Source organism: Plasmodium sp. gorilla clade G2 (assembly GCF_900097015.1).
Source record: "Plasmodium sp. gorilla clade G2 genome assembly, chromosome: 8".
Lineage (NCBI taxonomy): Eukaryota > Apicomplexa > Aconoidasida > Haemosporida > Plasmodiidae > Plasmodium > Plasmodium adleri (nom. inval.).
In genome coordinates, this window is record NC_041700.1 from 91,727 (window position 1) to 114,970 (window position 23,244).

Below are 23,244 nucleotides of genomic sequence, written 5' to 3' on the forward strand. Positions count from 1 at the left end.
TCTAATTGTTCAAATAAGGGTATTCAATTATTTTAAATTTTTTATAACATATACTTTATTAGTACTTTATATTTAAGGGGAAAATAAAATAAATAAATAATAATAATAAAAAAAAAAAAAAAAAAAGAATTCCCAACTTTAAAGCCTTTTTCTAACCTTTTTCATCATAAAAGAAATATAAATATATTTTTTTATCATATTTTCATAAAAATATGTATTCAAACATTTCCTAATTATATACATATATATTATATGTATATATAATATATATATGTATGTAGTATTCTATATTTAACATAATATATCCAGAATGTATATTATATATATGATAGATAATACATGATATAAACATATATAAATAATACCTATCAAAAAAAAAAAAAAATAAAATAAAACATACATAAAATTAATATATATATATATAATATATTTTATATTTTTTTTTTTTTTTTTTTTTTTTTTTTTTTTTTTTGCTATACCCTAAACGTAACATTTTTCTTATATATATATTTTTTTTTTTATAATATATGAACACAAAAAAAATAAAAATAAATAATTCAATAAAGTATTTATTATAATTACTAACATATGTATCTATTTCCACTTATAATATTTTAATATTTCAAATAATTATTTGTAAAGCATACATAAGCATACAAAGTTGTATATATAAAATATTTCTCATTCAGCCTTTCTTAAATTTTATTTTTTTATTATTTTTTTATTATTTTTATTTTTTTTTTTTTTTCATATTAATAATGGCTTACCATTTAGGAGCTACGTTTCCAAATTTTACTGCTACTGCTTCTAATGTAGATGGAGTTTTTGACTTTTATAAATACGTAGGAGATAGCTGGGCTATTTTATTTAGTCACCCACATGATTTTACTCCTGTATGTACTACTGAACTTGCTGAATTTGGTAAAATGCATGAAGAATTTTTAAAGCTCAACTGCAAATTAATCGGATTTAGTTGTAACTCTAAAGAATCTCACGATAAATGGATAGAAGATATAAAATTTTATGGAAAACTAGATAAATGGGATATTCCTATGGTTTGTGATGAATCCAGAGAATTAGCTAACGAATTAAAAATTATGGATGAAAAAGAAAAAGATATTAAAGGACTTCCATTAACTTGTAGATGTGTTTTCTTTATTTCTCCAGATAAAAAAGTCAAAGCAACCGTTCTTTATCCAGCCACGACAGGAAGAAATTCACAAGAAATTCTTAGAGTTCTTAAATCATTACAACTCACTAATACACACCCTGTTGCTACTCCGGTCAATTGGAAAGAAGGAGACAAATGCTGTATATTACCAACTGTTGATAATGCAGACCTTCCAAAACTTTTTAAAAATGAAGTAAAAAAAATGGATGTACCATCACAAAAGGGGTATTTAAGATTTGTTCAAATGTAATCACCTGAACGGTTAATGTAAAAAAAAAAAAATAAATAAAAAAAAAAATATAAAATGGCTATACAAAATATAAAAAAAAAATAAAAAAAATACAAAATGGCTATACAAAATAAAATAAAAAAAAAAAAAATACAAAATGGCTATACAAAATAAAAAAAAAAAAAAAAAATACAAAATGGCTATACAAAATATAAAAAAAAAATATCCAACACAAAAATGTATAATCTAATTATATATTTATTGTTCTTAATTTATATCCAAGAGGATTAAATTGGACTATATTAATATAATATATATATGTAAGAAGTTATGATTTTTTTATTTTTTTTCTTTCTATTTTTTCAAATATATGAACATTTTTAAAAACGAAACATATAAAAGAAATACCAAATTATAATATATATATATATATATATATATATATATTTTTTTTTTTTTAAATGGTAATATTTTAATCTAAGAAAAATATATACAAGAACAATACTTATTATAAGAAAATTTAAATGGGTAAAAGACACACATATATACATTTATTTATATACATATTCATAATATTCATAATATTCATTAAATTGTAATTTAAAAATATATATTTTTTTAAAGTTTAAAAAAAAATAAAATAAAATAATTTTCCTTCATAATATGTTTTTAATTATTCAAAATGAGATTAAAAATGAAGAAAATGACAATACTAAATTTAGTACATACAAAAAAAATGAACCTATATATATATATATATATATATATAATATATATGTGGGCAAATATTATTTAATTATTCATATATATTACATATCACATATATATTCATTTTATATATATGCAATAATTTTACTTTGTAATAAATATTCAATGGTGGTCTTTTATCCTTTACAACATACATATGATGTCTTATATGATAAAAAAAAAAAAAAAAAATCCCATATTATATTATCATTATTTTTATTATTGTTACTTCCGTTTTGTGATCACATTTTATAATCCTTTTCATTCCTTTAAAGATAAATACTTTAAAACATTTATGTTATTTGTATACAAATACTGTAAACCATTATTTATTGTAAAAATCTGTTTTAATATTAATAAAAGAGATGTACGTATTTCATCTGACGAGAAAAGTGAAGTGGTATTACTCATAATGTTTGGAGTAGATGTTTTATTTTTATCCTGACTGTTCTTAATAGATTTATTATTATGCATATGATTATAAAAATCATTATTTAGGAATACATTAAAATGAGTTGTAAATATAGAATTAAGATAAAATAAATGTAAATGGATATGTTTAATAGTATCATTAATTAATAATGTTTTTATAAAATTTATGAGAATAAATAGAAATGGTTTGGTTAATACCTTTACACATAGTGGGATAATATTATATGGGATATTTTCATATACCTCTAAAATGTGTTCATAATTATTTAATGCTAAAGATAAAATAAAGGCTTTCATATATTCTTTTTTTTTTAAAGAGTTTTTTAAATTCTTTAAATTAACGTTTTGTGTTAAAAATTTGGGAACATAAATATTTGGTGATATTAATCCTTTATAAATATTTTTAATACTTGGAATATATTGGTATTGATAATCTTTTGTAAATACATACAATCCAGTATTACATGCAACAGCTATATGTCTATCATCCCCAGATATATGTAATTGATTTAAAAGAAATTTATATTTTTTTAATTTACTATTTAAATAATCTTCATTCATTTGTCCTGGTAATAAATTTTGTTTTTTCTTTCTATTCATAATTTTATAATTATCTAAATAAATATCACCTTCTTCATCACTAATATCTAATTCATATATATGTGTCCCTTCAGATGTTAAATATCGAGTGGATATTTCTCTTTTAATACCATCTACACAATAATTCTTTGTTAAATCAATAATTTTTATTAATAAATATAAATATGTATCATATATATATAAAGAGACACTACAATTAGCACATCCAACTATATAATTACCATTATGTATATAATCTATAGAGGTAAAATAACAATTTTGATTTACAATAGTATTTTTCCCTTGATCTTCTAAATCTTCTTCATACATAGATTCATCATCTAAATTATTCAAACTTTTTTTTCTATTCCTTTTTTTATTCATTTTAGGTATTGCCCCAAATTGTTCACCTAATAATCTACCTCTCTTAATATCTCTTGCTCCTTCGATAGTTCCTATTACTTCTTGTATAGATATATCCCAAAATATAATTTTACAACTTAATGTACATACAGCTAATATATCATTCCCTCTTGGATCAAAACACATATATGATATATCATGTGATGTTGTTATTTCCTCATATTTACTACCCTTATTTTGACGAGCATATAAATCCCATATTAATACATTTTTACTCCATGAACAGCTAGCTATTATCCCTTCATTCTTTAAATTTGTACTGAAACATATTTTTATTATAGGAGAATTGTGACCATATAATTTATCTATACATTTTCCTGTCTGTACATTCCATATATATACCAAATACTCATTCCCACGACCACCTGCTGCTACTATATTCCCACTTATATTCACACTCACACACAAAAATTGAACATTCAATTTTTTATCCACTTTTTTTTTACCTGAACTGTTCAGGTCGTTCATATTATTACTATATTGATTTGACTCAGTTATAACATCAGGAGTATAAATTTTAAAATTACGATATCTTAAAAGATCAAAAGCTCTAACAGTACCATCAAGAGAACATGAGATGAATGCATTTCCTTGTGGTAAGAAACAAATATCTGTAACACTATTTGTATGAGCAGTAAAAGTAACAAAATTTATAAATGATAAATAATCATATAATTTAATAGTACCATCTTCATTACCTGTAACAATAACAAATTTACTAGTAAAATTATCAGATTCGTGATAAGTACTTGAATTATCTATAATATGACTACCAATTTTTAAATGACTAATAATAGGAGAAAATTTAACACATTTGACATTTTTATTTGTTGTATTTTGTTTTAATATATAGCTCTCACTTTTCCATTCCCATATTATAATAGTACCATTATTACCTTCTCCTAATGCTATCCATTCTCCATCAGTATTTATAGTAATATCATCAATTGTGTTTGTATTAATACTAATATTATAAAGAGATGTCATATCTGGAGTACTATAAATAGCAAACCTTCCACTTGAAAATGCGATAACAAATATATCCTTTTCTTTATTAAAACATGATCTTATAACTTCTTCATTCTTCTCTTGATTGCAATAATATATTTTCTTATAACACCACCTTTTTTCAAAGGCTCTCTTCACACTATTATTATTATTATTATTATTATTGTTGTTGTTGTCTTTTATTTTATTATTATAGGGGTATATTTTGGAGCTCTTCTCCTCTTTTCTATTTTTTTTTTTTTCATTTTTAAAAGAAACATTTTCATCATCGCAGCTATTTCTTTCGTCATCATCACTATTTATATCGTCATCACTTTTTTTATCATCACTATTTATATCATCATCACTTTTTTTATCATCACTATTTATATTATCACTATTTATATCCTCATACACCTTGTTAGCCTCAAAATTTTCATATTTTTGTCCTTCATCCGTCTGCGCCTCGTATGACCACATAATTATTAACCCAGATTTATTTACACTGAATATAAAGTTCCCATCTTTTGAAAAGAATGCACCTACGATGGTTGTTTTATTACCACTCAAAATGGTTGGCTTGATTTTTTTTTCTTTTTTGACTGTATGAATTCTTATAGTCATATCATACGATGTGGTTAAAAAATACTTATCATCTGTAGATATATCTAATGATATAACATTTAATGAATGAAAACATATATCATTATATTTTATTAATTTATAGTTATTTTTTTTACAAGGACTCTTCCATATAATTACTCTTCTACCAATTGAAATCAAAAAGTATTTTCCATTATTTGTAAATATGGATGAATTAACAACATCTTGTTCTTCTTGAGGTGTAAGCATATTATTATAATTAAAAGAAGTAACAACACCAGTTTTAGATTTAAACAATATTCTTGAAATTATCTGATCTTTCAATAAATTTATAACACAGCCATAACCAAATTTATCTACTGTTATAATAATCTCCATACTAGGATGAATAGCAATATGTCTTATATCATTACGACTTTCTGATTTTAATGTATTACAACTATTACTACATAAATCATAAATATTTATTCTATTACTTACAGGTACAAATAAACAGTTCCCATCATTACTAAATAATATTTTACCTCCAGTATAAAAACACCCACATATGTTGCTCAAAGTATAGTTTAACATGATAACACATAAATATTTAAAATGTCAATAAGATGATAATAAGATGATAATAATATATATCTACATGTGTTACATAAAAAATTAAAAATAAAAAAATATACATATAAATATATACCAGCGTATATACTAATATATTAATACATTTACTTGAGCTCTATACACATATATAAATATAAATAAATATATATATATTAAATGATATATAATAAATAACTTTCTTGGCCTTCTAAAATATATTTTACTATTATTGTTATTTTAAATTATATATAAATATTAATAAAAATATATACAAAATTTAATTATTAAATAAATAAATATATATATACATATATATATAAAACAACTTATACTATTTTAATTTAATTCATTTTATTGTATTTTTATTATTTTTATTATTTTTATTTTTTTCCACAACAGTTCTATAAATTATAAATAGTTATCTCATTTTCTTATTTATTTATTTATTTATTTTTATTTCTTCCTGTTATGTTAATATATTTAAAATAATATATTTCTATATTTTAAATATTAATTAAAAAATGATTATTTTTTAAAATATAATTTCAAGTATTTTTTTTTTTTTTTAAACAATAAAATATTGTTATTTATAAAATATATATTAATTATTTTATATATATATATATATATTATAATTATTTTTCCTTATATATGCATATTATATTATAGAAATGTTCATATATATAATATATATAATACCTTATTATTTTTTTTTTTTTTTTTTTTTTTTTTTTTTGTAAATAAAATACTTACTATATATTTCTCCATAAATATTATGTTAAAAAAAATATATTATATATATTTCTAATAATTTATGAATAATATAAATTACATTAAATATATGTATATATATTTTTATATCTTTTTAAGTTCTTATTTAATTTATCCGTGGAGACTACTACAAAATAAAATGTAAATATTACCATAAGATGGTTTTCACATTTTCATAACTGATTATATATATATATATATATATTATAATTTTTTTTTTTTTTTTTGCAGTTTGAGTATATTATTATAAAGAAAATGCTACATCTTAATATGCTGTGTTTTATTTTTTAATATTTTTTAGAACTTACCTATATTACATGAATTGTGAACATTTAACAATTAACATATGAAATATATATATATATATTATATGTACACATATATCATTGTTTTTTTTTTTTTTTTTTTTTTTTTTTTTTTTTCTATCTTTTAAAATATGAAAATATTTCAGACAAACGTCGACAATTTTAATTTAAATATATGTGAACAAAATGAAAATATAAATACAACATGTGGTCATGTAGAATATATAAAAAATGACATTCAAAAAAATGAAGATCCTTGTTATAATGATAATAATATATACTTTGATGATGATAAATTATTAAGGAGGGAGAAATCTGTTCCTTCTATTATCACACATAAAATAAGTGATGATGATGTGGATAAAAAACAAATAACCGAGCAAAATGACTTGGATAATAAAAATTATATTAAACGTAATCATAGTAATAATAATAATAATAATAATTATAGTAATGATAAAAATATTCTTAATGATGATGTATCCATGTCTCCCAAAAAGAAGAAGGCCAAATACAACAACTCCAGTAAGAATAAAAAAGAAAGTGATAAATGTGATGATAAATGTGATGATAAATGTGATGATAATTGTGATGATAAATGTGATGATAGTTGTGATGATAATTATGATAATGATAACTGTGATGATAATTATGATGATGATAACTGTGATGATAATTATGATGATGATTCACATAATAATCCTAATAATATTAATCACCTAAGAGAAGAAATAAAAAAAGAACTATTTAAAAAACTCAATATCATTTTAGATGTTAATATGAATATGAATACTGATGAAGAATATTATATGAAATTTTTAAAAAACAGAAAATTCAGAAACTATATTATGAATACTTCCAAATTTATTATCATCCTAGGAAAATATTTACAACTTTCTTTTTGCACCATATGTATTGCTTTATATTATATGAATAAATATAATCAGAAAATTCTTAAAAGAAAAAAAAACACAATAAGTTATCTCATCGCAGGTGCCTGTATTTTCCTTGCTTGGAAATTAAGAGAAGATTTTGAACTCTTGAAAAAATCAAGAAAATTATATGATATACCAAAAGTTATTTTTAAACTGTTAAATTATTTTTATAAAAAAAAAAAAATCAAAAAAAAAATACATTCTATCGAATTAGATTTAATAACAAATTATAAAATTAATCATACCTTTTATAATACTCAAATATTTAATCACAAAACCTTTTCTTCTTTTATGGAACATATCAAAAAAGAAAACTTATGTGATATAAGCATAAAACAAGAAGAACAAAAGAAACAACAACTGAATCAAGATTCAAAAAATGAAAATACTTACATAGATACAAAGAAAGAACATAAAAACAAAAAACAATCCAAATGTTTACATATTAATAATAATGTAAATAATCTACAAGAAAATAAATCCATATATAACGACCTACAAGAATTGAATAATATAATTGAAGAAGGATATATATCTGATATAAATAATATAAATCATGTCAGTGATTGCTTTAGCTCATATTTGTCTGAATGTAATAGCAGTGACGTTTCGGAGTATGACCACATGGATATTGAACAGAACGAAACGATAAATAAACAAACTGATGTAAAAAATGAAAATGGTAAAATAAAACATGAAATAAATGGTGATTTGCGTGAACAAAATGGTGATTTGCGTGAACACAATGGTGATTTGCGTGAACACAGTGGTGAGTTACATGAACAAAATGGTGAGTTGCACGAAACAAATGGTGAGTTACACAAAAAAAATGGTGAGTTGCACAAAAAAAATGGTGAGTTGCACAAAAAAAATGGTGAGTTAGGGGAAAAAAATAATTTGACAGAGACTATAAAAAAATTAAAAAAATTATGTAAAGAGCATAAAAAGAATATATACGTTTCTTCTTCCAAATGGGTATTAAACAATTCAGGTCAGAAGTTACAATTGATGCAGAAGATAATAATATATTACGAAGGAGAAATATTAAAAAGTTTTAATTATCACATAAATCCAAAAATGTTATTTTTTGAATTATTACCATCATATATAAATAAATTTGTGTATACAATGAAAGGATATATTGAATCTGATCAGGTGGTATATTTAGAGAAGTTATGTTTTTTAACTATATTAGATATTTATAAAACTCCTTTATGTTTAATATTTACTCCAAAGGAAATATTGATAACGTGTATATTAAAAGCATATATATCATTAAAATTGTTGAGTAATGAGTTACATATTCGATCCTTGTCCTTTCAAGGTAATAAGAACAAAAATAATGAGAAAGGAGTTTGTCTCATTGTAGTTATCAATAGTAGAGTGTTTATAAATATATATATATATATATATATATATATATATATATATATATATGTATATATTTTATTTTAATGCTTCTTTTTAGACTTTGAAGATAAAATAAATTCTTTCATACAATCAATCTGTTGTGAAGACCCAATCAAGTACAGAACATTTCAAAAAAATAAATAATAAATAAATTAATAAATATATATATATATATATATATATATATATTTTTTTTTTTTTTTTCTTTGCAGCGTCTATAGGATAAAAACAGCCTTGAGAGAACTACGACAACTGCATTTTTAAGAGAGCAAAAAAAAAAAAAAAAAAAAAAAAAAAAAAAAATGGATTGACACCTTACACTATTTTAATTTTTTTAATTTTTTTAATTTTTTAATTTATTAATTCTTAATTTTTCTTTTTTTCTTTTTTTATGTGTTTTAACAAAAAAAAAAAAAAATTATAAATATTATTGATATATTATATTATGTTATATTAATATGAAATATATTTATGAACAGATAACTTAAAAAAAACATGTGATTCGTTTTAATTTATGTTGTAAATATTTTCCTTCCAATTGGATGGCAATACTGATTATAATTCATTGAGTTTTCTATTTTATCTTTCAAGACATTAAAATTATGAAGATGATCATAGTTTCTGTTTTGTTTATATTTTTCATTTTGTTTAATATAATGTTTAAAATTATTAAAATGGATATTATAATTATTCATTTGATTATTAAAAGAAGTAATTTTATTTTTAAAGAACTGTTTGATTTGTTCATCTCTTTTTTTATATGAATTCATTTCTTGAGTATATTGTGTTTCAAATTTTTTTATATATATATATTTCCTAGCTAAATTATTATAATTATTTGTTACTTCATTATAAATTTTTTTATGTATACGAAAAACTTCTTTTTTTTTCTTGTGTATATTTTCAAATGAATCATAATTATCTAAGAAAAGTTTCTCTTCTGATTTTTTATTTTTCATATTATTATAAAAAGGATATTTTATATTTTGATAAAAATAGACATCAAATTCTTTATAATAATTTGTCTTATATACATATGATAAATATAATTCAATAAAATATAAATCTACATATTTAATTACAAATAATTTTTTAAAAAAAAACACAATGTTATAATATATGTTATTAGAACTTTGTATATTATTTGTATCTTTTTTAATGAGCTCATTATCCATATCTATCATTTTTTTAATTTGATTATATGAGTTATTACAATGATAATAAAAATCAATAGGATATTTATTTAATTTATTACAATTATTATAAATATTATATTTAATATTTTTATTACAATTTATTTCATTTGCAGAAGAACAATATGTTGAATAAACAAATAAAAGAAACTTTATCATTTTGGAATTAAAATAAAATGGACTGTATATATATGGAAGTTGCAAAATATTATAATTCTTATCTCTTTTATATTTTTCATCTTTTTTTTCTTTTATATATCTTTTATATATATGACATTTATAAAATTTAGATGCAATTTTAATATTTTTTTTTTTTAAAAATATTTTCTTTTTTTCATTTCTAGAAATAATTAAATTACTATTATTATCAGAAGAATTATCTGATATATTATTCCTCTTTATATAATTTTTGAAGATATGAGAATTTTTCGTTTTTTCATCACTTAGCATATTATTATTTATTATTTGATCTTCCTTAGTAACGATATTATAGACGTCTGATAAATTATAAACATCAGACATGCTGCATCTATTAAAAATATGGACGTCATCATCATCTAAATAGGATATAGAACAAGTATGAGTTCTACAATTATAAATACTATATTTATATATATTATATATATGATTATTATTATTTTTAATATTTGTAATATTTGTAATATTTTTAATATTTGTAATATTTTTGTTTGTTATTCCATTTTTCATTTTATACCTTGATAGTTTCTTTTTCATATTATCATTCATTTTGATATCCCATATAATAGACGATATATTAATCAACATATAATTATAAGGAATATTATTTATTTGATAATAATTTATATAATTATCTATTAACATAGGCATATTTTTATATCTCTTGAAATGATCCACAAGATGTTTTACATCATTTTCAAAGCTAGAAGTATTTATTATAATATGATTATTAATATGGTTCTTATAATTAGTAGAATATTTCTTTATCTTTTTATTATAATAATCACATTTTTTAATTACATCATCTTCTTCATATTGTAAATCTTTACACTTGAATGAATTAGTAAAAGATATTAATTCTTTTATATGATTCATATATATCAATTTTATATTATATGTATTACATATAGTATAATATAAAAGAAAAAATATATTGAAATATATTTTTAAATAATTTAAATAATTATAACATGAAATAAGTCTCCATATTTTATATCGAAATATATTCTTATTCTTAAAAAAATAATGGAAATTATTTTTATATACATTGTAAAAATTACATATATGTGACAAATATTTGAAAAAAACAATAAAAGAACGTGGATTCGTTTCTATATTATTATCGATTATATTACCTAAATTTAAGTTATTTACAGAATTGTTATAATGTATATTATTAAGATGGTCATTTATATTGTATTTGTCACCACAATTTTTATTATCATCACAATATGTTTTATCACCACCATTTTTTTTATCATCACAATATGTTTTATCACCACCATTTTTTTTATCAACGTGGACCTCCCCTTTCTTATAAAAATTATCTACAGCACGCATGCTAAATATATAATTCATACGATCAAAGAATAAATTACCCTCCAAAGAAACACCCATTTTATCTAAAAAATTCTGCTCTGCATTATTAAAATTATATATATGTTTAAATATATTTGTATTACTAAAACATTTATAAAACCTCAAATTATCATACATTTTTGATATAAAATCTTGTTTTTTTATGTTTTTAATTTTTACATCCTTCATACTTCTTAATATATTTCTCCTCCTTTTAATTTTAAGTATCTTCTTTGATTCGTCTTCTGTTTTCCAGTTTTTATATAAATCTTCTAAAATATTTAGATGTGTATGTTTTTTTTTTTTTTTTTTTTTTTCTCTTTTTCTTTCTTTATATTTATGTGAATTCATCTTAGTGTTCATATTATATGTATATAAAAATTCTTTCATTTTTTTACCCTTCATATATTTAATTTTTAATTTTCTTTTTTCTTTTTCTTTTTCTTTTTCTTTTAATTTTCTTCTAAGATTTATTATAATAATATCCTCATTTTTTAAATCTAGTAATGTCTGTGCCTTGTAATAGAATTTGTCTAGAGGAAGAACCCACCAGAAAATATTTTTTCCATAATTTTTAAAATATTTATTATGAGCATACGTATCAAGTTCATGAGAATTATTTATACAATTCAATTTATTATGTGTAACACCTAGGAATAGATTAATTGCTTTTTGTTTTTCTAGATCATTAAAAGAACTAATATAATATCTTTTTAGAGATGTAAATAATTCTTTTGATTGAATAAAAAAGTTAGAATGCTGTCCGGGTGTATACTTTTTATGTGCTGTCGATCCTGCATATTGTTTTGATATAACATCACCTAATTCTTCATATAGTTGTGATATATGTGATATATTTTGAACAGACAAATCATTTTTTTTGATTAATTTTATAATTTTTACGAATTTAATAAACATATAGATGTTTAAAAATAATTGTGCTGCATTTGTTCTATCTAAACAATCAACACAATTAAATCTAAGAACACCTGTTTGAATAAGTACAACTTTTTTATTATGCATATAAAAGAATCCAATAGTATTTAAAGAATAATTATATAACATTTTTAAAATATATTGTGTATATTTAATACCAATTTTATAAGCTTTTCTTAAATCTAAATGTTTATATATAATATGTATTTTTTTAGGTATATCTTTATTAAGTGTATCAATTGATAGTTTATATTGATATGATAATTTTTGTTCATCACTATATTTTTTCTTACTTAATAAATTAACAACTGTTATAGGATATCCATATTTTTCATATAACATTTCAAAATGTTTTTGTGTACATGAATAATTAATATCTGTTTTTATAAAATTTATTTGCGGTTTTTTTAAAATTTTATAATTCAATTGTTGATTCCAGAATATAGGAACAGAACCTCTTAATTGTGTATATGATAAGATAACATGAGAATTATTTTTTTCAAATAAAATAATCTCAGATTCAACATCATTAGCTGAATAACCAAAAGAATTTAGACCTCGTTTTCTATATCGAGTACCTGCATATTTATTACTTCTTCTACCTATCAAACTAATATCAATAATTTTTCCTGAACATACAAATTTAGATTGAATAAAATAACCATTTATTACAAATAAACATAAGAAAATATTTTTTTTTATAAAATATTTATTATGATATGAATTCCATATATATGGATTCTTTTTATATTCTTCATGTCCTCCTTTCATATAATTTTTTTGAATAAAATAATTTTCTTGCACACTTGAAGTTAAATTATATGTATATGAAAAATATATATATTTATGATTTATATTATTATAAAATAAATCTATTAATTCATTCTCTTCATTATAATTATCAAATATATCTTCAACAAATGGTATTAATAAAATATTTTTTACATTATATACTTTATGTTCATTAAACAATATTCCCACTTTCTCTTTCTTAATTAATACATATAAATAAGGATAATTCAAAAAACGAATACATCCAAATATTCCTTCACATTTACATATATATTCTAATTTCTTTCTTATTATATAATTACAATAATCTTTCTTCATATATAATTCAAAGTGTTCTACAATCTCAATCTTCTTACTCCTTCTCTTCAAAGAACTTACTTCATAAACATTCTCTTTCTTATTTATACCTATTACAAATAAACAATCCTTATTACAGTATATCTTATAACTTCTAAAACACGTCAACCTTGAAGGATACATCATCACATAAAAATAAATTAAACAAACATTACTACTAGGATATCAAAATAAGGCAGACACGTGCGAAAAAATATACATATATATAAATATATAAATATATATATATATATATATATATAAATATATAAATATATAAATTTTTTTTTCAACATATAACAATATAAATATACATATATATATATATATATATATATATATATATATATATATTTTATATATGTAAATTTTTTTATTTTTATAATATATTACTAAAAATTAAAAAAATATATAAAACATATTATATTAATATATGTTAATATTTTATAAGTTGAATAAATATTACATATATTTTTTTTTTTTTTCTTAATTCCTTATTATATTTTTATATCATAACTTTTTTATAGTTTCAACAAATCAAAAAAATAAAAATAAAATAAAATAAAATAAAATAAAATATATAAAATGAAATATTTTCTTTAATTATATTTAATTATTTTAATTATAATTATAATTATAATTTATTTTTTTATTTATTATATATATATATGTATATATTTATATTTATTTATCTATCTGTTTCTTTTTTTTTTTTTTTTTTTTTTTTTTTTTTTTCTTTCCTCCTATTATTGTTTTGAATACTCACCCTCTATATAATGTATTCTCCGGGTTTTATTATTTGTTCGAGATTACAATTAAAAGTAAAAATAAAAGTAATATTTATCTATATATATATTTATAATAATATAAATATATACATATATATATATATTGTTACATTTTCAGACTTCTAATAACATACAATATATATAATATATATATATGCATAGTTGTATATATATTATATATATATATATTTTTTTTTTTTTTTTTTTTTTTTTTTTTTCACGTAAATGCAATAAAAAAAAAAATTAAATATGTAATAGAATTATTCTATATATTGTACATGTTTGTTTTTTTTTTTTTTTTCTTTTTTTTTTTAACTTTAATATTTATAAATATTAATATATTTTTCTTTTTTTCTAAAATAAAAATTTTACTGCAATATGTTTTATTTTATTTTTTTTTTTTTTTTGTAATAAAGACAAATATTCTATTATCTAAATGAATTATGTATATTATTGTTCATTGAATTTTTATTTTTATTTTTATTTTTATTTTTTTTATTTTTTATTTTTTTTTTGTTTTTTTTGTAATTTCACTTTATATAACAAAAAAATATATAATAAAAAAAAATATACGGTCTATTTATAACTACACTATTTTTTAGTACACACATAAATATATATATTTAATATATTTTTATATTTTTATATTTATATATTTATGTATATATAAACACACGTAAAATTCAAGGAACAATGTGCCCCCTATAGATTTGTTTTTCATTTTTTATTATTTATTATTTATTTTATATTTTTTTTTTTTATATTTGATTTTTTAAAAAGGATGTTAAAAAATATATTTAACGAATATTTAAAATCGTATGATAACAAAGACGAGAACTATGAGCGCATAAATAACTTGAGCAGAAATTATTCAGTAAATATAAAAAAATAAAATATACACACATATACATATATATATATATATATATATATATATATATCTACATATACACATAAATATATACATATATTTATGTGTCAATCTAATAGTGTGTGTGTATATATTAGACATACATATCAACACCTTTTAAAAAATTTGCATATTTATTTTTTTGTCAGTGTGACTACACTTCTGATTGGAGATGGTTCAGTATTAAATGCGAACGTTTTTTAGAAAATGAATTATATAAGAAATATAATAAAGAAGAAAAAGAAAAAAGGAAAGAAAATAAAAATATCATAAAAGAAAATGAAAATCTTGCTATATTTAAATCATTCTTTCCAAAGATTCTTTTAAATATTTATAGTAAGTGTGAAAATCCTGCACAGTTCTTTTCAAATCTTGTCATTCAGAAGTTTAACTCTGTAGTGGTAATAAAACAAAGGACATAAAAAATAAAATGACATAAATATATACATGTATATATGTATATATATGTATATATATTTTTAACCTACAAAACATTTATCATACTACTAATTTTTTTTTTTTTTTCTTATTTTTTATTTTTTCTTATTTTTTTTTTTTTTCTTATTTTTTTTTTTTTTTTTTTTTTTTTTTTTTTTTTTTTTTTTTTTTTTTTCTTATTTTTTTTTTTTTTCTTATTTTCTTATTTTTTCATTTTATTTTTATTTTTTTAGTTTTTTTGTGATGCCAGTGGATTTTCTAACCTTGCTGAACAACTAGACAAACGAATTAATGGAACCGAATTACTAGGAAATTGCTTAAATAAGTTTTTCAACATTTTAATAAAAATTATAGATTACTGGGGAGGTGATATAATTAAGTTCAGTGGAGATGCTGTTCTAGTTATATGGCCCCTTCATAATGTTTTAAAAAATAAGAAGAAAAAAAAAAAGACAAAAGATCATAATATTCAAAATATTTATAATGATGCACATGTAGTTAACCTTAAAGATAATGAAACCTCAATTGATGAGAATAATCCAGATACATTTATGCATATTGAAAAAGATAAAAAGAAATTTGAAAATTTCCATTTAAATAATAATCATAATAATATTCATAATATTTATAATAACGATGATGATTATGATCATCAAGATGAAGTCTATGATAATATTAAAAATTATAATCTCAAAAATAGTAAAATCAGTAAGCCTAATATTTCTCAAGCAAATAACTCAGATGATAACTATCCTTCAGATTATATTAAAAAAAAAAAAAGTCAAAACGTACAAGAAATAAGAAAGATATGTCTTCTAGCATTAGGCTGTTGTATGGACATACACAAATTATTAAATAAATTTCCAACACCAATAGAAAATAAATATTTAAAAGTACATATTGCTATCACATATGGAAAAGTTAGCTTCTTACAAATCGGAAACGTCTTAAGAAAAAGAGAATATTTATTATCAGGCAAGCCACTGGAAGAAATAGGTTCTGGTGAATCCTTGGCAAAAAATGGAGAGAGTGTTCTGTCGTATTCTTTTTATAAAAATATTAAAGATAAGGTGATAGTTCAAGGGACTTGCAAGAAGAACTTTTTTTTATTTGTGAAGATGAAGGAGGAAATTGACATGAAGAAGTTGAAAAAGAATTATGAGGAGGAGGAGGAGGAAGAAGAGGAAGAGGAAGACGACGAAGAAGATTTAAATGTAGATGTAAATGTAGATGTAAATGTAGATGTAAATGCAGATGTAAATGTAGATGTAAATGCAGATGTAAATGTAGATGTAAATGCAGATGCAGATCAAAGTGAACCACCAAATGAAGAACAATTAAATAACCAAATATTAAATAATACAAGCAATGGAAAGTCGCATGAAAATATGAATAGAAATAATATAAAAGATAATAATAAAAGAAAAAATAGTTCAGAAGATAAAATAAAAAAAAAGTTTACTCTATTAACTACAGATAAACAATCTAGACAATCTACTCTTATATATGAAAATTTTGATCTTCTTTTAAAAACATTTATACCAGATATTGTATATAGAAAATTATCTTTAGGATGTAATATATTTTTTAATGAAATTAGAAAAGTAACCATTATTTTTGTATCTGTTAAAGATATAGATACATCAACTATGACTGGTGTTCATTCAGCACATGGAATTATGAAGCTAACACAAAAAGCTGTATTTACTATGGAAGGAACAATAAATAAATTTATATTAGATGATAAAGGTATCTTAATATTAATTATGTTTGGATTACCACCTCTATATCATTGTGATGATACTATAAGAGCTTTACTTACTTGTTTTAGATTAATAGATGCATTGAAATCATTAAAATTAAATGGTAGTATAGGTATATCTACTGGAAAAATATGGTGTGGAATCATAGGGAATAAAATTAGAAAAGAATACACAGCTTTAGGAGATTCTGTTAATGTTGCTGCTAGATTATGTTTCAAAGCTGGTAATAAAGAAATATATGTTGATGAAAATACATATAATAATTGTAAACATTTTATATCCTTTCAAAAATTAATATCTATAAAAGTCAAAGGAAAAAATAAACTAATTAAAATATATTCACCAATAGGAACTATTAATAAAAAATGTATAGATTATGTATATGATAATACAAACAATGAAAACAATAATAATAATAATAATAATTATAATTATTTTACAGATGAAGAATTATTAGTTAATAGCCAGAATAATAATATAAATCAAAACAATAAAAAAAATAATATTAATAATAATAATAATATTAATAATAATAATAATAATTTAATGTCAGCAAAAGATGATACAATAAAAAATGTTCATGATAATTTATCGACAAATTTAGATATATCCATTCTTGAAAATAAAAAAATGAAAACAAATTTTCAACAAGTTTCTGATTTCTCATTTCTAAATTACAACTTTTTATTCAAATATTATAAAAGCATATTTAAAAATAAAATATATCACTTGTTCAAAGAAGAAAAAAATTGTTTCTATTATTTACAAATGTATGATTTATATAAACCCATAAATACAAACATATCACCTTCTCTTACTTACACTGCCAATAAAAATTTGGAACACTTCAAGAAAAACAATAATATTACGATGACAAAGGAAAGGAATATGAATAATATAAATTATATAAATAATATAAATAATATAAATTATGATGAACATTTAAATGAACCTATAAGACAAAATAAATTAATATTAGATAAACATAATAATCATATATATGATATGGATGATAATCTTCATTCAAATACAAAATGTTCTACATCTATTAATAATATATATGACAATACATTAACATATGATATGATTTATAGTATATCTAGATTTAATAAAATAAAAACATCATTACATGTTGATTATAAAAGCTATACTGGCCCTTTCTTATTACATGAATATTATGATCCACTGCATTTCAAATTTAAAGAACTTTCTCGTGTAGGTGGAGTCTTATTTGTTGAAGGAAATGAAAATCTAGGAATATTTGAATTCATAAAATTAATTACAAAAGGATTATATAACTTTAAATTATTTAATGTTAGTAATATGCCAAATTCATTATATATAAATATAACAAATCCATTATTACCTTGGAAAATTTTATGTAACGATATATTAAACACATGGAAATTATCTCATATGAGAAAAAAAAATATACTCCTAAATAAAAATGACAACTTTAATATGTTAAGAGAAATCACACACCCATCTTTTCACTGGTTTTTTAAATGTATGATACATGTAATAGATGATTTAGATATACCTATTTTTAAAACTAAAAAAAAAAAAAAAAAAAAAGAAAAGGAAAAGGAATATTATACTGATAAAAATAAAAATTATAATTACCAAACTAACAAATATATTCACAACCATCCAAATAAAAAAAATGATCACACTTTAATTCAAAATAAAATAAATACAAACATTCAAACACAAAATGCTTCTAATAACAATATATTTTGTAAAAAAATATCCACACTTTTGGAGTATTTCTTTCATAACTCCAGACGAGATAAAAAGAAAAACAAAAAAAAAACCAAAGAGAAAAATAAAAAAAAAAAAAAATATATACCAGATGGTAAGCACATGGGTCAAACAAATGATACTAATGATATTAATCATATGTATCACATCCCTTCTGATGTGTCACATGGAAGCACGTTGGATAAGCAACACGATAATGATGATAATAATCATGATGGTGATGTTATTCATGGTGATGATAGTATTCATGATGGTGATAGTATTCATGATGATGATAGTATTCATGATGATGACAATAATCATGATGATGATAATCATGACCATTATAATAATGATGATGATAATCATAATGATGGTATTCATGACCATTATAATCCTTCTGTTAGGAAACACACTGTGAAGAAAAATAAAATAATTAACAAACATGATCACATATACAATAAACATACAGCAACAGGAGATGTAAGTTCTTCTTCTCAAACATATTCAAGAAACGATATACATACAAAAATGAAGAATGAACTAAAAGAAAACAGAATAGGTATTATAAGCTCGATGATTTATTATTTTACTTTACATGAAAATATGTTTATTATATTTAATTATAGAGCAGGTACTTCCTTAAATATTAATATTGAAGATGATGCTTGGAAAATATCAAATAATATAGCTAAGTTAGCTATGCTTAAAAGAAAAAAAATATCCAAACATTTACAAAGAAATCTAAAAGATTGGAGAAAAAATCATTCTAGAAAGTGTGTCTTCTGCAAAGGTAATTTTATGAACAATACATATATGAATAATATAAATGAGAATAATAATTGTGGAAACAATATGTATCAAAATATCATACATGAAAACAATATTTATGGAGATAATAATATAAATGATGAGTTCTTACACAACAACAATGATAATGATAATAATAATAATAATGATGATTATGATGATGATAATATATACAACTCTGATGCACAAAACGGTTTATCTATCAAAAAAAAAAATATAAATGATTTCCTTGATGATCATATGAGAGCACATCAAAGTATTGATCATATAGATAAAAATATTATTTCTAACTTACAAAATAAAATGAATAATGATACAAATATAGATAATTTATATAATATTAATGATATGTATAATCAAGAGAATTCTCATTATTCACAAAATGTTAATATAACAAATGATAATAATCATAATGATAATATATCTTCTTTTAATTTAAGACAACAGAAATTATATCAAGCTCATGAAATTATTCTTATGGATGAAAATAATGACTCTTTATCAAAAAAAAGTAGTTCAGCTACATTAATAAATAACAGTGAAATAAATTCACAAACTTTTAACAATGAAAATATTATACAAAATACAAATAATACTAACAAACAAGAAAATATAAATGTTGTACAAATATTTAAAGATGAAACAGAAAATGTAAATAACACAAACAAAATTAAAGAACAAAAAATGTTTTATAAAACTTTATATCCAAATATTAAAGATAATATTCTATTATATATAGCTCAACAAAAAATGAATGAACAAAATAATAATTATCAAATCTATAAAAATCAAAATATCAAAAATGAATATTTAAATGATAACATACATAATCAAATGAATCAAAATGTTAATCCTAATATGCACAAAAATATTCATTATAATAATAATAATAATTATTTTAATAATTATAAAAAGTTTTATCAAAATAAATCACCTTTATGTAATCCTTTTTTTATGCACAAACATAAACCTCTTATCTTTTTATTTATTAATGGAATGAAAAATAATAATAATATAAAACAATTAAAAAAAATTAAAAAATATGCACAACAATGTGAAGCATCTATAGAATTAAAACCTTTCAATATAAATGATCTATACGAATTTGTTAGCTTATGTTTAAATATACATAAAGATAAAATAAGTATACAACTAATTGAATATCTAAATAAAACTTGTTTTGGAATACCGAAATTTGTGCAATATACTTTATTTTATCTTCTTAATAATCATTATCTAGAATTATATAAATATGAAAAAGACAAAAATGATGAGCAAAACAATCAACAGAACAATCAACAGAACAATGAACAAAATAATGATGAACTATTCTTTTTGAAAGAACAAAATGGTGAAAAAGATTCATCCAACACAAATCCAACAAAAATTAATCATCCTAATCATACAACACACACAAACCAATTTAATCAAATAAATAATATAAATCAAAATGATGATACACATAACTATCATTATTATAACAAACATTTTTTTAATAACCCTATCAGTAATACATGCACTACAAATAATTATATTAATCATTTCAGTAAACAAATTATCTCAATACAAAATGAAAAAGCAAAATCTTCATTATTCCCATCTAATAGCACAACTTCTTCCAATGATAATCCAAATAATGATGATATAACTTATGAATATGAACTTGTGGTAGTCAAAGATTTAAACGAAGCACCGCTAGTTCCTCGATTGGTAAAAAAAAAAAAATAAAATAAAAAATATGATCTGTTCATGTAAAATGTATATATGAATATATATATAAATGGATAGTTGTACATATATATAATATGACCTGTTCATATAAAATATATATATGAAATATATAAATGGATAGTTGTACATATATATAATATGACCTGTTCATGTAAAATGTATATATGAATATATATATAAATGGATAGTTGTACATATATATAATATGACCTGTTCATGTAAAATGTATATATGAATATATATATAAATGGATAGTTGTACATATATATAATATGACCTGTTCATATGAAATATATATATGAATATATATAAATGGATAGTTGTACATATATATAATATGACCATCTTATTTAATATATATATTATATATGTATAATTTTATTATTATTATTATTTTTTTTTTTTCCTTTCTTCATATATATAGACCGCATATTGCATGTCCCTAATTGATAGCTTAAACCAAGAAGAACAGTTGTTGGCTAAGCTTTGCTCCTTCTTTAATCATACGTTTAACATAAAAAAAATGGAATGTATATATCCTAAGTATATATCAAGGTGTGAGTTAAAAAAAATTATTGTAAAGTTGATGGAGAAGAATGTCTTTTGTTTATATGAAGATGAGAACAAGAAATCTGTTACTCTATCCAAAGACAACGTTAATTCTATACATAACATTAATTTTGTATATAGAGATATGTATAATAAAATAAATAGTTTCCTTGAGAAGAAAAGTAAACACCACACATTATTTGGCAAACACAAAAATATACCTGATGAGGAAATATATTTCTGCATAACAAATTTTTCATTAAAAAAGGTAATCCAAATAAAAAGAAAAAAAATAAAATAAAAAAATATAAATCTTTTCATATATTTATGAACCATTTCAATTTTTAATTATATCTTTTGCGTAACAAAATAAATATATACACACATATATATATATATTTTTTATTTTTTTAGGTTTTGAATGATTTGTTGGAAAATGAAGAAAAGGAATATATAAAAAAAATTTACAAAAAGTATATAGAATCGTAAATAGGAATAAAAAATAAAATATAAAAAAA

The 23,244-nt window shown here is 20.2% G+C and overlaps 5 protein-coding genes across 5 annotated transcripts; 3 read left to right on the forward strand and 2 right to left on the reverse strand.

Annotated features, from left to right (window-relative positions):
- Positions 1 to 758: 758 nt before the first annotated feature.
- On the forward strand, positions 759 to 1,421 carry PADL01_0801600 (1-cys peroxiredoxin; the record flags this gene model as incomplete). Its single annotated transcript, XM_028681351.1, has 1 exon — positions 759 to 1,421. One exon carries the CDS (start codon positions 759 to 761, stop codon positions 1,419 to 1,421), a length of 663 nt encoding a protein of 220 aa, XP_028537737.1.
- A 987-nt stretch (positions 1,422 to 2,408) lies between these two features.
- On the reverse strand, positions 2,409 to 5,744 carry PADL01_0801700 (rRNA processing WD-repeat protein, putative; the record flags this gene model as incomplete). Its single annotated transcript, XM_028681352.1, has 1 exon — positions 2,409 to 5,744. The coding sequence occupies one exon, from the start codon at positions 5,742 to 5,744 to the stop codon at positions 2,409 to 2,411; it is 3,336 nt and encodes a 1,111-aa protein (XP_028537738.1).
- A 1,225-nt stretch (positions 5,745 to 6,969) lies between these two features.
- On the forward strand, positions 6,970 to 9,447 carry PADL01_0801800 (conserved Plasmodium protein, unknown function; the record flags this gene model as incomplete). The annotated part of the gene is made up of 3 exons (XM_028681353.1): positions 6,970 to 9,097; positions 9,242 to 9,299; positions 9,396 to 9,447. The coding sequence occupies 3 exons, from the start codon at positions 6,970 to 6,972 to the stop codon at positions 9,445 to 9,447; spliced, it is 2,238 nt and encodes a 745-aa protein (XP_028537739.1).
- Positions 9,448 to 9,695: 248 nt separating this feature from the next.
- PADL01_0801900 (inositol 5-phosphatase, putative) lies at positions 9,696 to 14,144 on the reverse strand (the record flags this gene model as incomplete). The annotated part of the gene is made up of 1 exon (XM_028681354.1): positions 9,696 to 14,144. The coding sequence occupies one exon, from the start codon at positions 14,142 to 14,144 to the stop codon at positions 9,696 to 9,698; it is 4,449 nt and encodes a 1,482-aa protein (XP_028537740.1).
- A 1,422-nt stretch (positions 14,145 to 15,566) lies between these two features.
- On the forward strand, positions 15,567 to 23,215 carry PADL01_0802000 (adenylyl cyclase beta; the record flags this gene model as incomplete). The annotated part of the gene is made up of 5 exons (XM_028681355.1): positions 15,567 to 15,659; positions 15,845 to 16,096; positions 16,367 to 22,156; positions 22,602 to 22,994; positions 23,141 to 23,215. 5 exons carry the CDS (start codon positions 15,567 to 15,569, stop codon positions 23,213 to 23,215), a joined length of 6,603 nt encoding a protein of 2,200 aa, XP_028537741.1.
- Positions 23,216 to 23,244: the final 29 nt, after the last annotated feature.